Genomic DNA, 16,426 nt, shown 5'->3' on the forward strand with positions numbered 1-16,426 from the left:
CCCTTTAAAAATGGAAGAAATGGCTCTTGTAAAACTGGAGCATAGAAAGAAAAGAATCTGACTTGGCCTGGAAGTTGCTAGTTTCCTTGTGAAAGAAGGAATTAGCTGGGAAAATATTTTGTATATTGCAAGAACAAGAGTTATGATCTGGATTCTGGCTGAAGACATTTTTTTGAGAAGTAGTGGATGCCTGCAGCCCTCCCTAGCTTTTTCAATCCATTGAACACATGGAGTGCGTTAAATGTCAGTGTTTGGGTAACAAAGCCCTAAGTGGAAGACATTCGTTTTGGTTGAGTGAGGTCAGGGCTCCAGTGCAGTGCTCTGGGTAGAGTACTCTAATAACTGCTTGAACAGGAGGAGCCCCAGCCCCAGCTGGTGTCAGATGCTGGAGGTATGAGAAGCTCATCCCCAGTGCCAGGGTGCCTGTGACAGCCTCCCTGGGCAGAGTGGCACACAGGTTTTGGGCAGTGGCTCTGTGCCTGCCAGGAAGTGACTTCTCACTGCTGTTGTTGGTGTTACATGTAACATTATGCACCTTATCTGTGGCCAAGAGAAGAGGACATCTCAAGGGCAAATGTGCTTTACCCAGTGGAGACTGGGGTGTTTTTATTTTCCTGCTGCTCCTTCTCTTCCAGTAGAAATCCAAGTCAGTTACACTTCTGAAAACATCTCCCCACAGCACGGGGCTCTGACACAGGGAGAAACTGGGCTTGCGAAGTGACGACAGCTGTGCCAGTGCCACTATGCAGCCTCCCCTGCTCTGCCTGCTCTTGCCATCTCTTTTTTTGTACTGCTGCAAAATTTTTACTGCTTCCAGTGTTCCCAAGGCAACCGCACCACGGAAGACTCATGAGTGAATTGTTCGTTCAGTAGTAGCTGTCAGTGAATAGGGGGGAGGAAGCAGGCAGAGGAAAATGAGTAGATAAATTTCCTTGCCATAGAGAAGCTGAGCTGACAGATTGCACTTAGACAAAAAGCAGAAAGCATTTTTCTCAAACTTCAGGTAAAGCAAGAGCTCTTTGTACCTCAGTTGCTGTGGGAGTTAGAAGGAGCTGCTCTCATGACTAGATCGTTGTTTGTCAGAGCAGACTATCAAAGTAGAAGCACACCCCAAAATAGCTTGTCTGCTTAAAAAAAAATAATATAGAAAAGTAAAGTGTTTAAATCTTGCTGTAGCTGTATAATGACTGGTTTTGAAAAGCTGTCTCCAGAGATCAGCTGTGTCCATTAGCCCCGTCTCCGTGCCCCAAAAATGTTGGTACTGTATTTCCAGGCCCCTTGTGCTCAAGAAGTAAAGCTGGCAGCTCTGACTGTTGATTTTATAAGTGTTGTTTGAACTATCAGATCTGATTTTTAGTTTATTTCACTCCGTAAGTACAGGATATATGTTTGCATAGCTCCTGGGATGTGTGGCTGTGGGGTGTGTGGAGTAAATTTTGCCTTTGTATGTTTTAAGTTTTCTTTTGCTTTTTTCTTTGGACCTGCAGGTTCCTCTGGAAAACAAGTGGATAACTCAGCCAGCAATCCAGGAAATATCTTAGGGACCCCAACAAAGGCTGGAAAACTGAGCCATGCATTTAGAGATCCCCGGCCAGGGAGGAAAAGTGCAGAGGCACACGTGACAAAAGGTGGTGAGGAGTCAGAGAGTGATTTTGAATCTGATCCTCCTTCTCCCAAGAGCAGTGAGGAAGAAGAAGAACAGGAGGATGAAGAAGTCTTGCATGGAGAGAATGGAGACTTCAATGATGACAATGATACAGAACCGGAGAATTTAGGCCACCGACCTCTCCTCATGGATTCTGAGGAAGAGGTGGAGGAAGAGGAGGAGGAAAAACAGAGCTCTGATTCTGATTGTGACCGTACCAAGCAAAAATGTGTGGAAGGGCTCCTGAGCACTCGGTTCAGAGATGGTGTGGGCAGCGGTGAAATCACAGAGCCCAGTTCAGTGCCTATGTCCCTGCCTGAGGTGCCAAGCACTCTGATCAACCCTGGCCAAGAATTTGATGTGTTTGGAGCTGTGCCCTTTTTCACTCTGCAGCCTCAGGCAAGAGAGAAGATGGAGAAAGATGTTTCTTCTCAGGGCCAAGAGCAGGATGACTTTGATGTTTTCACAAAGGCTCCCTTCAGCAAAAAGGTGCCCCAGCAAGATGGGCAGGGGTCGGGGATGGAGCCTCTGCTCTCCCCCACCTCTCCACGGAGCGTGGATATCTTTGGCTGCACCCCGTTTCAGCCGTCCCTTCTCCCCAGGTCTGCTGGGAGCAGAGAGGACCTGTTTGGGCTGGTTCCGTTTGAGGAGATCACAGGGAGCCAGCAGCAGCAGCAGAAGGTGAAGCAGCAGCGGAACCTGCAGAAGCTGTCTTCCCGCCAGAGGCGCATGAAGCAGGAGGTGTCCAAGAACAATGGGAAGCGCCATCACGGCACCCCCACCACCACAAAGAAGGGGCTGAAACCCAGCTACCGCACCCCAGAGCGCGCCCGCCGGCACAGGAAGGCCGGCCGCAGGGACTCCCAGAGCAGCAATGAGTTCCTGACCATCTCGGACTCCAAGGAGAACATCAGTGTGGCCTTGACTGACAGCAAGGATCGAGCCAACCCTCTGCAGGCGGATGAGACTCTGCTGGATCCTTTTGGAGCCAAACCCTTCCACCCGCCAGACCTGATGCGCCATGCCCAGCACCAGGGCTTTGGGGACAGCTGCGGGGACCATGGCACCATGGCTGGCAGGCCAAGGCAGAGCTCCTTTCACGGGGCCGTTCACGGTGGGGACGGGCTGAAAACAGATGACTTTGGTGCGGTGCCCTTCACAGAGCTGGTCGTGCAGAGTACACAGAGCCAACCACAGCAGGCGCTGGAGTTAGATCCCTTTGGAGCAGCTCCGTTTCCTTCCAAACAGTAAAGGCTTCCAATGGGTTCCCCCCACTCCACCTCTCCAAGTCCCTTAATAAAGGTTTAGTGGAGTAATTTATGTGGTTGAAATGCCAGGGCCCTGGGTTGTACAGCTTGTTCAGGTTGAGGAGGCAGTGGCCTGCGTGCACGATCGGATTGCAAATGATGGCTAATTCTGATTGGGATCTTTTTGAGAAAAAGAGAAACAAAGCAGGAGCATTGTTTTCTTAGGGCAGATGGCTCCCAGAATGAAACAAGGAATTGGATATGAGTCCCTGTCACTGACTTGGGGCCCTGGGACATACTGTCATTCTGCACTGTGGTGTTGCCTTTCCATCCCTCTGCCCTGTGCCCATGTGGAGCGGAAGAGGCAGGGAGCACATGGGAAATGTTTTTCATATGTACAGGGGGCTAATGAACTGTGGTGCTTCTTTGTGTCTCAGCAGACCTAAGAACCAAGACATACTAAAATCCAGATTATATGCTGGAAATAGTCAAGTCTTTGCTTCCTAGGTGAAAACTACCTTTATTAATCATAGAAATAAAGCAACCACATCCTCATGGGGCTGTGGCCTAGAATTCCAGAGCACAGCTATGGCTTGGGACCTTGCAGACTTCTATGCAGCTGCAGAGATGAAAGGCAGATGGTTTTTTTGGTGTGCCTAAATGGTCATTTTTTAATTATTTTTTTTTTTAATAGTAAGTGCCATTAATGTAAAATAGCAAACTGGAAATGTAGAGTCAAAACTAAAGAAGTAGATAATTTACTGATCTGTGAGAAGCCTGAATGTAGGGGTGAGCCAGCAGGTACACGGCTGGAATTGCAGCACTTGGGAGACTCCTCAGCACACTGGAAGAGGAGTTGTCCTTGGGCACATATGGAGTGTTTCAGATGACTTGGAGAGTTCACTGTGAGGTGCAGCCATTGGATTGATTTGATTACGAAGTGGGATTTGTGTCTGTTTTCATCTTGGATTTTATTTTCAAGAAAATGTGTGTTCTCTCAAACATGGGGTTTTTTTTTACCACAGTAGTTTTATGAAATGACTGTAACCTAATGCTCTTTTAAGGTTTGCTAAATGCACTGAGCTTTGGATGAGCTTCCTGCCCCAGCTGTGTTCCAGCAGGAGCTGGTGGCTGCCGGACCACTGAGCTGCTTTTCACCCCACGGAGCCTTACGGGCAGGAGCCTTATGGGTCCCCTCTGCCCAGGACCTCGGAGGCGTGAGGGACCCCAGGAGGTGCCTCAGGTGATGGGAGGAGGTGTGAACACTGCTGAGCACAAGAGTTTCCTTCCTGTGGTGTGGAAGTTGGTGCTGTGTGTAGGTGGGACAGCTCCGCTGCCTCGCAGCTTGTCCTGAGCCACGGACACCGTCTGCAGAGCCCACGCCCCTCAGGACAGCCCAGCCCGTCTGCCTGGGTTCCACAGCCATCTTCACAAGGACACGGAAGGAGGTGGTTCCTCGGCTTGTCTCACCTTTCTGTCCTGCTCCAGTGGAGGCTGAGGAGTAGGTAGCTGGGTGTTCGTATGTGGAGGACATCACTGTTTGTGGCCGGGTGTCCTCATGTTCCCCCCATCACAGGTGAAGTGAAATACTCAGGGTTGTGAGCTTTTTTTCCCCCAAAGCCTCCTGCTGGATATACAGGAGATCTGTGATCCTGAGATCTCTTAGGGGGGGATTTGATCCCTTACAATATTCACTGAAAACACATTGAAAACAAATCACGTGACCCCTTTGGTGACGGTCAGTTGGATAAAATGCCGACTAGGATGTATGTGAGATTGCTTCCCTTAGCCCCGGAATCCGAAAGTTGCTCATAGCCATCTGTACACCATCTGTACAACCTTCATCTTGCTCAGTTTCATTTCTCACAGGGTGTAAGTGGAATATTCCAGCTGTGCCTGCTTCAGTGTGCCTTTTCCAGGCTTAGAAGTTAAGCCCTTAGGAGATTGAGTAGAAATGTTTCAATACAGGACTTTCCAGGCTTTATTACTGCTCTTCTCACCTGTTTGGTGCCAAAGGCTGCAAGAAGCACTTGCCAATTTTTGTAGCATTTCTGACACTCAGGTTAACTGTCTTTTTCCTTTTTCCCCTCCCCTCTGTGCATGCTTATGAGCTGCCTTTTCAGTGTCCTTCAGAGCTGTTACCTGCCTGAAGAGCTCTTGGAACAGAGTGAGATGACAAATGGAGCAGTGGGGTGGACACAAAACGAGAGTAAAACCATGGTCCTAAATGTGGCTGGTCCTTGCCAAAGCCTTGCCTTCCCAGTGTGAAAGCAGCGGGAAGGGTTAACGATGCGCATGGCACTGGGGCTTGGCTCCAGGGCCCAGGAAGAGAGGTGGGGGCTGTTGGACACACAGGGAGGAGGCCGGGCATCAGCAGATCCAGTGTGGGCAGAAGTGATCAGGTAAATTAAAAATAGAAGGAAATGCGTTCATGTGTTGTTGGTTTACCCCCAGACTCCAGGCTGAGAAGTGCTGCAGGGGGTTTTGGCAGAGGGTCTGCACGCGCTTGTATTGCAGCACAGCAAAGCTGAAGGGAGAGATGAGGCAAACGGCAGACCCCAGTGGCTCTAGAGCTGGCATAACATCTCTGGTGGATGACTTACGGCCTGTGATACTTGCCTCCTAATGGCCTTAACAAACCTGGTTCTTCATACTCAAGATGCCAAACAGGTTTTTGCTTAAATGTAACGTTTTTGTCTCTAGAGCTAGTTATTTTATCCTTTCTCATGGTCGATATGAGATTGGTGCACCCTGCTAAGCTGACTTTGCCTGGTATATGTAGTTTATGCACAACTAAACCCAAGTTTGGGGTTATTTTCAGCCACTATCCACTATTCAAAGGAGGTGAAAGATGTGACTATCTGGGAACGGGATATCCTTCGCCTTTGTTCAGGGTGTGCGGTGTGCAACGTGACCTTCGCTGGAATCAGGAAAGCCCTTGCTGCAGTAGGCAGGCATGTACGTGCTGCCTGTGGCAGGAAGAGGGCAAGGTAAGGGGTTGACACTTCCCTTCCAGGCAAAAACCGCAGTGGATTTTTACAGCTTGTCCTTCTGCGTGCTGAGGGACTGGAGCACAGGCCTTCTAGGATCAGCTGCTGGAGAGACCGTCTGTCCCAAGGTACTAAGAAGCCCCTAGTGGTTGTGGTCATTGAAAGAAAAACCAGGTAGTTTTGTTTGTCTGCGGACTCAAAGGGCCCTGAGGTGTATACTTAATATAATTAATGCTTTGGCTGCCCTCTGTGTGGCAGGGGGCTCTGTGAGCACCAGCGTTGGAGGAAAAAGTTTCTAATCATTCTGGGTGTCCCAGTTAGTAAAACCAAGTACTGTGAAAATAAGTTGATATATTTGCTACTGTGAGAATAAGAGTTTCTCTGGAGTTTTTTATACTATATAGTGTATTTTTATATATGAGAAATATATATAAAATATACACATGCTCGCACACATCACGTACCCCTTGGAGTTGCTGTGGTTTTGGTAACCCAGCAGCCACAATCATGTTTGTGACTTGAGTGAATATGAGTTAAGCACCAAGGGTGGCTGCTGTGTTACTGTTCCACAGTGCTTATTTTGAAAGGAAATCAAGAAGAGTGTGTGTATGGCTAAAGTTGTGACTGAGGCATCACCTAGTACTAAAGAGCATAAAAACGATTTTAAAATTGCTGGCATTCAGCTTTTAAGTGCACTTTCCTGAACTACACTTCCACTTCTTGTTAGACTTTGAGTTTTAAAGCTGTTTTGTGTACTACTAAAGCGAGAACTTTTAACTTCTTTTGTGAAGCTGATGTATGTCACAAAATCCTTGGAGTTGTTAAATAAAAGAACCTGGTAACAGTGCCTTTGCAGGTCTCTTTAGCACTGCATTGTGAAGTATTCATGTGTAGGCTTTGATGTACTCGTTATAAGCTGCTGCTGCTGCTGAATGATTTTGTGGCTGTAAGCACCTGTGTCTCTCTTAAAAGTGTTTTAAATAGTTATATTTGCTGCCCAGTCATCTTGCTTTGTCCAACTGGTTAAAAATCTGTGGATCATGTGTTATTTTGAATTCCTTCGGCTCAGTGTTACTCCTTAAACCCTTCCTTCAGGAAGGTCCTGTGCGGTTCCCAATGCCACTGCTGTGGACTGAGCTCTGCACTTCTGGACAGAACTGTACTGTGGTTTGAGCCCCTTCCTGCAGTTGTTTACTGGAGCAGGTTTTTTGAACGCTCCTTGTATTGATTTTACTCTTGGGTGAGCTGAGGTAAGAATGGAAATGGTCAAGAACAGAAAAAGCAGCAGCAGGACTGTTAATAAAGAATAGTGGTAGTAGGCTGCAAAGCCGAGTTCATCAGCAAATTCAACTAGAGATGCTACCCCAAAATTCCCCGTCTATGTAACCCACAGGATGTGGCACAAGTTCCGTGGCTGAGCCATTCACATCTATGGTTTTGCTGCATGAGATGCACGAATGATGTTACTCCAAGGAAACAGTCAATGAACTGGAATTTATTTATAGGTTCAGTCTGTACACCAAAGACCATCATGCAGCTTGATAAATTGTGTCAAGTAAAAATGCACAGCTTGGCAATCAGTTTCCTTACCTGGTGAAAACTGCTAGAGTAGTTAAGAGTTTCCATTAAAAAAATACATTAGCCAACGCTAAAGTCAGTACTATTTCAGAGCACAGACACATTCTTCGAGTATTGCTGTACACATAACACTGGAAACAGACTTCTATACTTGCAAGTTCCTTGTCAGGCGTCAGTAGTAGTAATTAGTGCACTTGAAACTTGCTTGGCTGTCAAGTTAAAAGAAAATCATTAAAAATTCAGTGTTTACACTGAAAGGCTTAAAGCTCCGGGAGCTGAATGGTTAACACAGAGTCAGTTTTGTCAATACTTGTTTCTGGAGTTAAAAAAAAACAAAACAACAAAAAGCACCAAAACCAGCCTCTCCATGCCTTCTCCATGCCCAAGGAGTCCAGGTGCCTGTCCACAAGCTTCCACCACCACTCCCCATGTCCTTGGCACACCCTGACCGGAGAACGAGCCCTACTCCCCTGCCTTAGCCCTGGGACAGGCAGCTCTGGGGGACTAACAGAGCCTGCCTGCCCTCAGGAAGTCACTGCACAAAGCCAGCCTCTCCCAGTGGAGTATGGGGAAGCCCCTTCCACAGGGACAAAGCCACTTAGGATTAATCCTAACAGCATCATTGCCTCTAACCTCAAAGTCCAAAGGACTTCAGTGCTGTTTGGAAGACTGGCACCCCTGGAGCTTAACTGTGCTGAGCTACAGCTACCCAATAACTAGGGTATTTCATGGCTCCCTGGTGTTAATTTTATAAGAGATGGTTCCACAACACATCCTGAAACTCCAGACAGCCTTTGCACTGTGGCAGGATTGTGGCAGCAAGTCCTTTTGGATAGCGGTGTCTACGAGCGCAGTATCACTTTGTGCACATGGAAAGGCCAAAGGTCAGGAATTTGCATCCGAGCAGGTTCACTGATTGTGAAACAGCAACAACCATGGACACGCAGGCTTAGTGCTACTCCTGGAATATTTCGGAATACTGATTCCAGATTACTGAAGGGATCTAGAGAAATTTCTTCAAGCAATGGCACTACCCCCCTTGGGGGAAGATCTGCAATGAAGATCTAGGTGTGCTGGCTTTCATGTGATCTTAGCTCCCAGGGAACGGAAAAGAGCTTGTCCAGAGCAGGGCACAAATCCACTGCATTCCAGTTCATATGTTCCTGTGCCAACGCTGAAGCATAAGCACATCTTCCAGGCAAAGGCTAACGGATGCACAGCCCATGGGGCTGTGGTTCGGATCCAGGACCGGGTCCCACAGTTCTCACAATTTTACAGGCACGCTGTCACGAGTGTTCTCCTAAGTGTGCACACCACCTGAAAACTTGGAGTCCGGGCCTGAGCACCCTTGGCTTGAGCCGTTCATGTCTGCCACGCAACAAAACATCTTGCTGGGATCTGCATGCCAAGGTAGCTCAGCCTCCTGCTGTCCTGCTCCAGGAAGATGTTTGGTACTTGACTGTAGAGCAGGAAGTGGCTGAGAAAGAAATGCCCCTCAGATCCCCGGCAGTGCTGTTGGGTTTACCAAAGCTTGCAGTTACACTTTGTCCCAGCAAGGGGTAACAGTCCAGGAGTCAGGAAAGGAACTGCCTCAGTACTTGACAGCACAGCTCATCACATGAGGTCCAGACCCTCAGAGTCACAAATCCTCTTGTGCTGCCTCTGAAACAGAGCAGGGAAAGGAGGTAAATCACTATGCACATGTAATTAGCAACTCATCTGATTTCCACAACATCCACATCAATGCTAAGCAGACTGAAAACCTGACAAAAGCCTGAGGGAAAGGCTACTTAGGGCCAAGTACTAATGATGGTTTGAGATTATTAAGATTGTGACACTGAGCTGGAAGTGGTCCGGCAGGGCTTAGCCCAGCCTGCTCTAAAACTGCTCAAGGAGCCAGCAGCTCCACAGAGCTTCAGCCAGTGCAGCAGCACAGGTGGGCAGAGTGCCTGGCATCACATCCCTGCTTTTTCTTTACAGCAAGCATTGCACCAGTCAGCACCCACTCGGGGGCAGCGACCTGAGGTTCAGGCCAGGATTCCTGAAGCTTGTGGTTAGAGTATCCTATTCCCCGAGGGTGGTAATGGCCGTACCTTGGCTCACAAGTCCGCGCCGTACTCGGGGCAGGGCTTGCTGTGTCGGTACTGCATGATGTACACCGTGGACTGGTGCCACCAGTACAGCATCACCACTGCCAGGATGTGCCACACTTGGTGGCTCGAGCCGAGGTAGTTCAGCTGGCCTGCGGGGGAGAACAGGGGCAGGGAGTTCAGCTGTAAAATGCAGCCCCAGTGCATGCAGTGCAATCAGCAATCAGCCTCCTGCAGAGCTCCACGCTACCCTGCCCTTGAGGGGTGACGGGGAAAGTTCTTTAACGAACTCGATGGAAGTTGTCTGCCTCTTCCCACTGTTTTACTCTGTATGGGAACACTGCATGGGGAGCATGCTCAGTCGCCTCTCTCCTAGGAAGTTCAGGACCCACAGCAAGAACTGTGACACTGCAGGAAGCTTAACTGCAGAAAAAAATCAGCCAGAAGAGAATTTCCTACCTGGGAAGTATCTTTCTGGAACTTTGGAAATATAGAAGAGAAAAGCTACAGCAGCGATGAAGTACATGACAACTACCCGCGGAGCAAACTCCTGCAAAAGAAAAGGAAGCTCTCCTATTCTGTTAGAAGGCAAAACCAGAAAAAAATGTCCCTAAAGATAAAAAAGGAAAAGGCACGACAGCACTGCATTTTCCTTCCCTGCCTGTGTCAGCTGTGCATACAACCAACGGGGACGCAAATGCCAAACTCCGGGAAAGCCTGAGTGGGCAGAAACGTCTTGTATTCCAGCCTCTCTGCCTTCTACACACAAACTACTCAGTTCAGCCTACAGCAGACATGGCATCTGTCCGTGAAAGGACGCCTGCCACTCCCCTGACCCTACACAGAACAGCCAGGGTGACGGACACTGCACTGCATATCCCACTTAAGCTGGGATTGCAGCTGCTGCACCAAAGCCCGCAGGACTGCTCACACTGGGTGGTCAGTAACCAGCAACTCAGTCACCAGATGGATTTTGTTATTAGCAGCATGTTTTGTTACCAAAAGTGGGCCATTTTTCTGAAGTATGGAAATAAAATGTGTACCATAGACACCATCCTGCTATCCTAGGGGAAGCCAAATGGGGAATTGTTGGGGCACAACTGCTACTGATAGGATTTTTAGAGGGCCATTGTGAAATGTCCTGTATAAAGGCCACATACATTTCCAAATGGTGCTCTGCCACATTCCACAGCAGTTCTGGACTAGGCTGAACCCTCACCCCAGGGGACAGCCTTCCATCCAGGCCAGCCCTGGCGTGTGCAGTTTGTGCTCACTGCGAAAAGGAAACATTTTCTTCAGCACCATCAGGTGTCCCTGGGTAACTGCAGCAATTTCACGGGGGTTCATACTGGGGCACACTGGACTGCCTTTGGCTGTACTGGGCTGCTGCTTGCACAGCATAATTCCAAGTCGTGAAACAAACAGGAAAACAGTAACATGAAAGAGCTGTTAGCGGAGGATTGCGTAGGAGACAGAGGGCTGAGCAGATAAATGCTGATTTCTGCTGCCAACCTAGGGAACAGAAGAGGAAACAAATAATCGTCCCATCATCCCATCTCCTGGTTGTCCTCTGGAGCTGCGGGGGTGGCCAGCCCCGAGCACTCATGCAGCCTGACTGGCTCCTTCCTGCTCCACAGCCACCTCAGCACCTGGCGCCCTGCCCTGCGGTCTGCCCGCACAGGTTGCTCTGTGTGCAGGCACAGGCACACCTGGATCCAGCTTTCCTTCTCACTGTGCAACTTTAGGGCAACACAGCAGAATGAAGCTTCCCAAGCTGTCAACCCCCTCTCAACACATTTCTCAGTGTTCCCATGTGGATCATATTGACCAAAAGCATTCTGTCCTTAAAGGAATTTTAACTCTTCCTGCTTCCCCATTGTTTCCCCAAGTGTAAGAAGACTCAAGGAAGACAGCAAGTGAAAAGCAAAAGGGAATCTTACTGACTTTTTTTTTTTTTTTACCTGTACAATGGATGCACCAACGCCGCCATTAAGCCAAACCCAGTGGATGGTGGGAATGATTCCATACCCAGACACGGAACAGAAAATGATGGAGCGCAGCCTGTGCCACTGCTGTGTGAGGTAACTGGGGTGGATCTGAGCAAAAAACACTGCCAGGATCATGGCCAGCACAGTGATCAAATACACCTGGCGCCAGTACTGAGGGCAAAAAGAAACAAAGGCAAGGTTGTGGGTTTGTTATCACAGGCAAAAGTCAGCTCTGGGCAGGAAATTTCAGTGACTGAGCACAGCGATACCTCAAACCTGTCCCTGCTGCAAGCACCAGCCGTGGGTCTGAGTGCAGGGCCCTGTGTTTGTCAGCTGGCACTGAGGGGAAGGGACTCTGTTGCTCAGGGGCACCTGGCACCACAGCCTTCATTCCAAGCACTTCCTGCACCAAATGCTTTCAATGCACCTGTGCCTCGCCAGCCCAGCTCAGGTCCTGGACAGCCATATCCACAGCAGGCCTTGGAAGGGAACTCATTTACTCATCCTCTATTAGATGGAGAGAAAATAAGCAGCTACCTCGTGGGCAATGCTGTTTGAATAAAGTACCTGTGATGGGACACATCCCATGATCAGCATCAGGCACCGGATACTGGTAGGACCTGTAAAGTTTCCCTGCCTTGAGAGGAATTTGAATATTTTCTTGAGGCTTGTGCGATCAACAGTTGGAAACGAAAACCTGCATTTGCCTGTCTCTTCAGCCAGCACAGTTCTGCCAGGGTCAGAGGGACGTGTTCCACTTCCCATCCCTGTCTCCCCACTCCTGTTCTGTTTGGACACCTGCACTGAACCCCCTTCCTGCAGCATGGAAACTACAGTGAGACCACAGGAACTAAACCCTGCAAGGACATGTGCTCCTGACTCACATTACTGCAGTAGAAGGCATAGAACACGCCTGACACATAGCAGCCCAGGATCCCGATGGAAATTCCCGCATAATCCAGTGCCATCCAGCGCCGGCTGGTCTTCTCCGAGCGGTGACAGCAGAACAGGTGATATCCTACTGAGCAAAGCATACAGACCTACACAGAGGGCCAGAGGAGGAGGATTAATTCCTTGAAAAGGAGCAGGGAGCACAGCAAGCTTCAGCTCTGCAGCTGGCGCAGGCGCCTGGCCCGTGACGTGTTGTGCAGTGCACCTTGGTGCAGGCACTTGTGATCCCTGCCAGCCAGCCATAAAGCTTCTCTGGCAGGGAGAGGAGGAGCAGGACACTGCAAACCATGATAACCAGTTGCACAAGTAAGAAAAGTGGGCTTGTGAGGCTGAGTGAGCTGACAGTGCTCCAGGGACACACATCTGCACCAGTACAGGGGGATGATGAATTCCGCTGGGCCAAACTGCCACAGGCAGAGCCCAAAGCCCAAATCTGCCCTGACTGCCCAGCACCCACTGTGTGCCTTTACTGAGGGAACACACAGAAATTTAACTCTTATGCACAGGCTGCTTGTTTGCTCCTAGGCCGGCTTAAAATCTTTTCCCTGAGAAATGTTTGGTTCTCTGTGACCTTCTGCAAGAGCAGGGAGGAGCACTAGAGCAGTGCTTTCCCAGCCAGCAAGGGAGTTTTCCCCACTTGGGGCTGTACAGAGGCATCCTGTACCCCGCAGAGAACACAAATGGTGCCTTTGGCTTTCTGTGCTCTTGCAAGGACAGTGTACTTCACAGGAGCTGCAGTGGCCCATCGGCGACACACCTGAAGTCTGCTGTGGAAACAGATTCATCTGACAAGTAAGAAGTCACCAGCCCTCCTGCCCTTCCCGACCATCAGGCCACGGCTGATCTCTGTGCTCCGGTGCTTGGCCCTTTCCAGCAGGACCTGGTGCCGTCTGGAGCCACGTCAGGCCCCCCTCAAGCTGCAGAAGCTCTGAGACACGGCCTGGACAAAGCACTTGTTTACCACTGACTCTCTCCTGTGCCAGCTGTGCTCGGTTTTCCCCAGCTTATTCCAGGTGAAATCCGACGCCACCACAGCGGCTTCTACCTCGAAGAGCGATGCCACTCAAACCGCGCTGTCCCCGGAGTGACCCGAGCCCGCACAGCGGGAGGGGCTCGACACTGCCCTGTTGCCGGCGCCTACCTGGAAGCAGAAGAGGCAGACGGAGCAGATGACGAAGTCCTCGCGGGAGGCGCCGGCCGCCGGCAGCACGGCCGTCAGGTCGTAGATGCCCAGCGTGAAGAAGAGCAGGAAGCCGAGCAGGTGGCTCCAGATGTTGACGGTCTCGTTGGAGAGGATGAAGAGGCTGAGGGAGAGGGAGGGAGACACAGGGCGGGGCAGGCGGTGAGCGGCGGCGGGGACAGGGGAGGCCCGGGCCCTCGGGGCGCGCTCACCTCTTGATGCAGAGGCGGGAGGGCAGGTAGGCGCGGTATCCATCGGTGATGTAGGGGTTGTCCTTCAGGAACACCGGGATCTGCTCGTACGTGTAGAGCCGGATGCCGCGGGGCACCAGCACCGGCCAGTACTGGTAGCTGCCCAGCTCGATGTAGTGCGCGCTGCGCAGCAGCTTCTGGTGCATCCTGCTCGCCGCCGCATCGGACCGCCCCAAGCCGCCCTCACGGGCCAGGGGCCGGGATCGGGATCGGGATCGGGATTGGGAGCGGCACCGGCAGCGGCGCCGGGAACGGCTGTGATGATGTCACCGCGTGGCGCCCACCAATGGCGTCACCGCGCGGCTCCGCCTCGTGCTGTGCCTCCAATGACCGCGAGGGGGCGCCCGAGAGCCTCCGCCGGGCCCCCCTCACAGCCCCGCAGCGCCGGCGGCTCCTCTCTGGCTTCCCGGACCTGTCCGGGCGCTTTGCGCTCCTCAGATCTCCAGGACTCCTCAGAGGTCTCAGAGGCGCCGGAACCCCCCGGGTGCCTCGGACTTCCGGGACCCCTCAGAGCCCTCAGACCTGCCGGAACCCCCCAGGGCCCCTCAGAGCTCTCAGACCTCCCGGACCTCTCAGACTTCCCGGACCCCTCAGGGCTCCTTGGACTCTTCAGACCTCCACGAACCCTCAGAGCCCTCAGACCTGCCAGCATCCCTCGGGGCGCCTCAGACTCCCGGGACCCCTCAGAGCCCTCAGACCTCTGGGACCCCTCAGACGTGCAGGGACCGCCCAGGACCCGGCAGAGCCCTCAGACCCGCCGGGATCCCCCGAGGTGCCTCAGACTCCTCAGGCATCCAGGACTCCTCAGAGTCCCTCAGACCTTTGGGACCCTGCTCCCCCTCCCCCCGCCCCGCTCTCCCGGGCCCGTCAGAGCCCTCAGGCCTCGAACCCCTGAGGTGCCTTGGACTCCTCAGACCACTGGAGTGCCTCAGACCTCTCAGATTTCCAGGATCCCTCCGATCTGCCAGGACCCCTCAAAGCCCTCAGACCTGTGAGGACCCCCCAGGGCGTCTCAGACTCCTGGGGCCCCTCAGAGCTCTGAGACCCTCACGACCCTCTGGGACACCCTGGGGCCCCTCAGTCCCTCCAGGATCCCTCAGACTTCCAGGACTCCCTGAGGTACCGTGGACTCCTCAGACTCCTGGGGTGCCTCAGACTCAGACCTTCCAGGGCCCTCCAGGACTCCTCAGAACCTCTGAACTCACGGGGACCTCCTGGGGCCCCCCTGGACCCTTCAGCCCCCCAAAACAACAGAGACGTGCCTTTGAGCCACTCAGCCATTCCTCTCAGGTAGGCCCGAGGCTGCAAACCTTAGTGAGAGAGGCCAGGAACACACCGGTCAGGTTGAACAACACCGAGGGCTGTCATTCCCGGCGGGAAGGGCAATTGCGTTGTGCAAGAGCAATGTCTGGTTAAGTGAGATCATGATTACAAGTATTTTGGGGGTTTCCCAGGGTACTCTGCGAAGTACCAAAAAAGTCTTAGTAACGAGGAAGACTCTTCCAAAGGTTTGCATTGCCTCAGTAAGAAAAGCTGTAGGTAGTTTACCAGCTGCTTTTAATGGTTTTTTTTGCTAATTAAAAAAAGAAAAAAAAAAAAAAAAAAAGGTGGGGGAAAAGCAGTAATTCCCTAGGTATAATAAGACTTCCGGTTTCAAGGTTGTGTGGAGAAGGCCTCTACAAAGGTCTTTGATTTCATTAAACCACACAGTGTGAGGAGTGTGTGGGGTTTTCCCATGGGAGAGGTGTGTAGTATGGAGTAAAAGATGGGGATGATGGGAGTTTAAAATCCACACTGACAGTCAAGGCCAGGTGTTCAACAGAACCAGCTGTGCTGTGTCACCCCCAGATTTGTGTTACGCTGTTTGGTTCCCCATATTAAGCTGGATTTGGTCAGCAGCAGCTCTCGAATATTTGTACCAATCACTGAGATTTCAGTGTCAGTGCCCTGAGAGCGCTGTTGTTCCTGCCCCTGCAGACCTGCTGGCAGCTCCTCCTCCCTCCTGCGCGGCTGCTCTGCGCGCTGGGCACCTTTTCCCCCTCACGTAACCCTAGGACCTTGGAGTTTCCCAGAGGAATCCTGTTCACAATTATATTTGAGCAGGCTTAGCTTTAACATACTTGCCTGTGTCTCAACTTCCCGGGATGTATTTGGAGCCTGACCCAGAGTGGTTCATTCCCGTTTTACTTTGTTTCTGTTTTCTTTTGCATACTGCTTCTCTGGTTCAGGATTTTCCCTTCGCCTAAGCTTGCTACTAATGAAATTAATAACACCAATTTAGGAAAGAAACATAGAGAAAACACATTCTGTGGGGAGATCCTCAGCTGTAGCTGTTGTGAGAGAGAGCCCCGGATATCAGTGAGCTGTGGGAAAACTGTGTGCACTCCTGCCAGCTCCCGCTGACAGATCCAGAGATTTCTTGTTTGCTCCAGTGTCAAACCACTTTCATCAAGCCAAATGGTGATCAGAAAGTTGCTACCAAGTTAAAAACCTTAATTAATTTTAA

The 16,426-nt window shown here is 51.1% G+C and overlaps 2 protein-coding genes across 6 annotated transcripts in view; one reads left to right on the forward strand and one right to left on the reverse strand.

Moving 5' to 3' along the window:
* Positions 1-6,765, forward strand: part of BMP2K (BMP2 inducible kinase) — a 50,352-nt gene extending 43,587 nt beyond the window's left edge. For all 4 annotated transcript variants that reach the window (XM_032109020.1, XM_032109023.1, XM_032109021.1 and 1 more), the window contains one exon: positions 1,488-6,765. In XM_032109020.1, coding sequence (XP_031964911.1) covers positions 1,488-2,896 — 1,409 coding nt within the window. In that variant the 3' untranslated portion in view covers positions 2,897-6,765. The remainder of the gene's footprint in view (positions 1-1,487) is intronic.
* Positions 6,766-7,357: 592 nt separating this feature from the next.
* On the reverse strand, positions 7,358-14,197 carry PAQR3 (progestin and adipoQ receptor family member 3). 2 transcript variants are annotated; one of them, XM_032109028.1, is made up of 7 exons: positions 13,882-14,195; positions 13,631-13,793; positions 12,423-12,578; positions 11,512-11,709; positions 10,010-10,100; positions 9,554-9,702; positions 7,358-9,122 (listed from the first exon to the last, which is right to left on the reverse strand). In XM_032109028.1, exons 1-6 carry the CDS (start codon positions 14,064-14,066, stop codon positions 9,560-9,562), a joined length of 936 nt encoding a protein of 311 aa, XP_031964919.1. In that variant the 5' UTR covers positions 14,067-14,195; the 3' UTR covers positions 7,358-9,122; positions 9,554-9,559. The 2 variants fall into 2 exon arrangements, with proteins under 2 accessions (XP_031964919.1, XP_031964920.1); XM_032109029.1 differs by lacking the exon at positions 9,554-9,702 and having other exon boundaries at positions 13,882-14,197.
* Between the last annotated feature and the right edge of the window lie 2,229 nt (positions 14,198-16,426).

This window comes from Corvus moneduloides, chromosome 5 (genome assembly GCF_009650955.1).
Source record: "Corvus moneduloides isolate bCorMon1 chromosome 5, bCorMon1.pri, whole genome shotgun sequence".
NCBI lineage: Eukaryota > Metazoa > Chordata > Aves > Passeriformes > Corvidae > Corvus > Corvus moneduloides.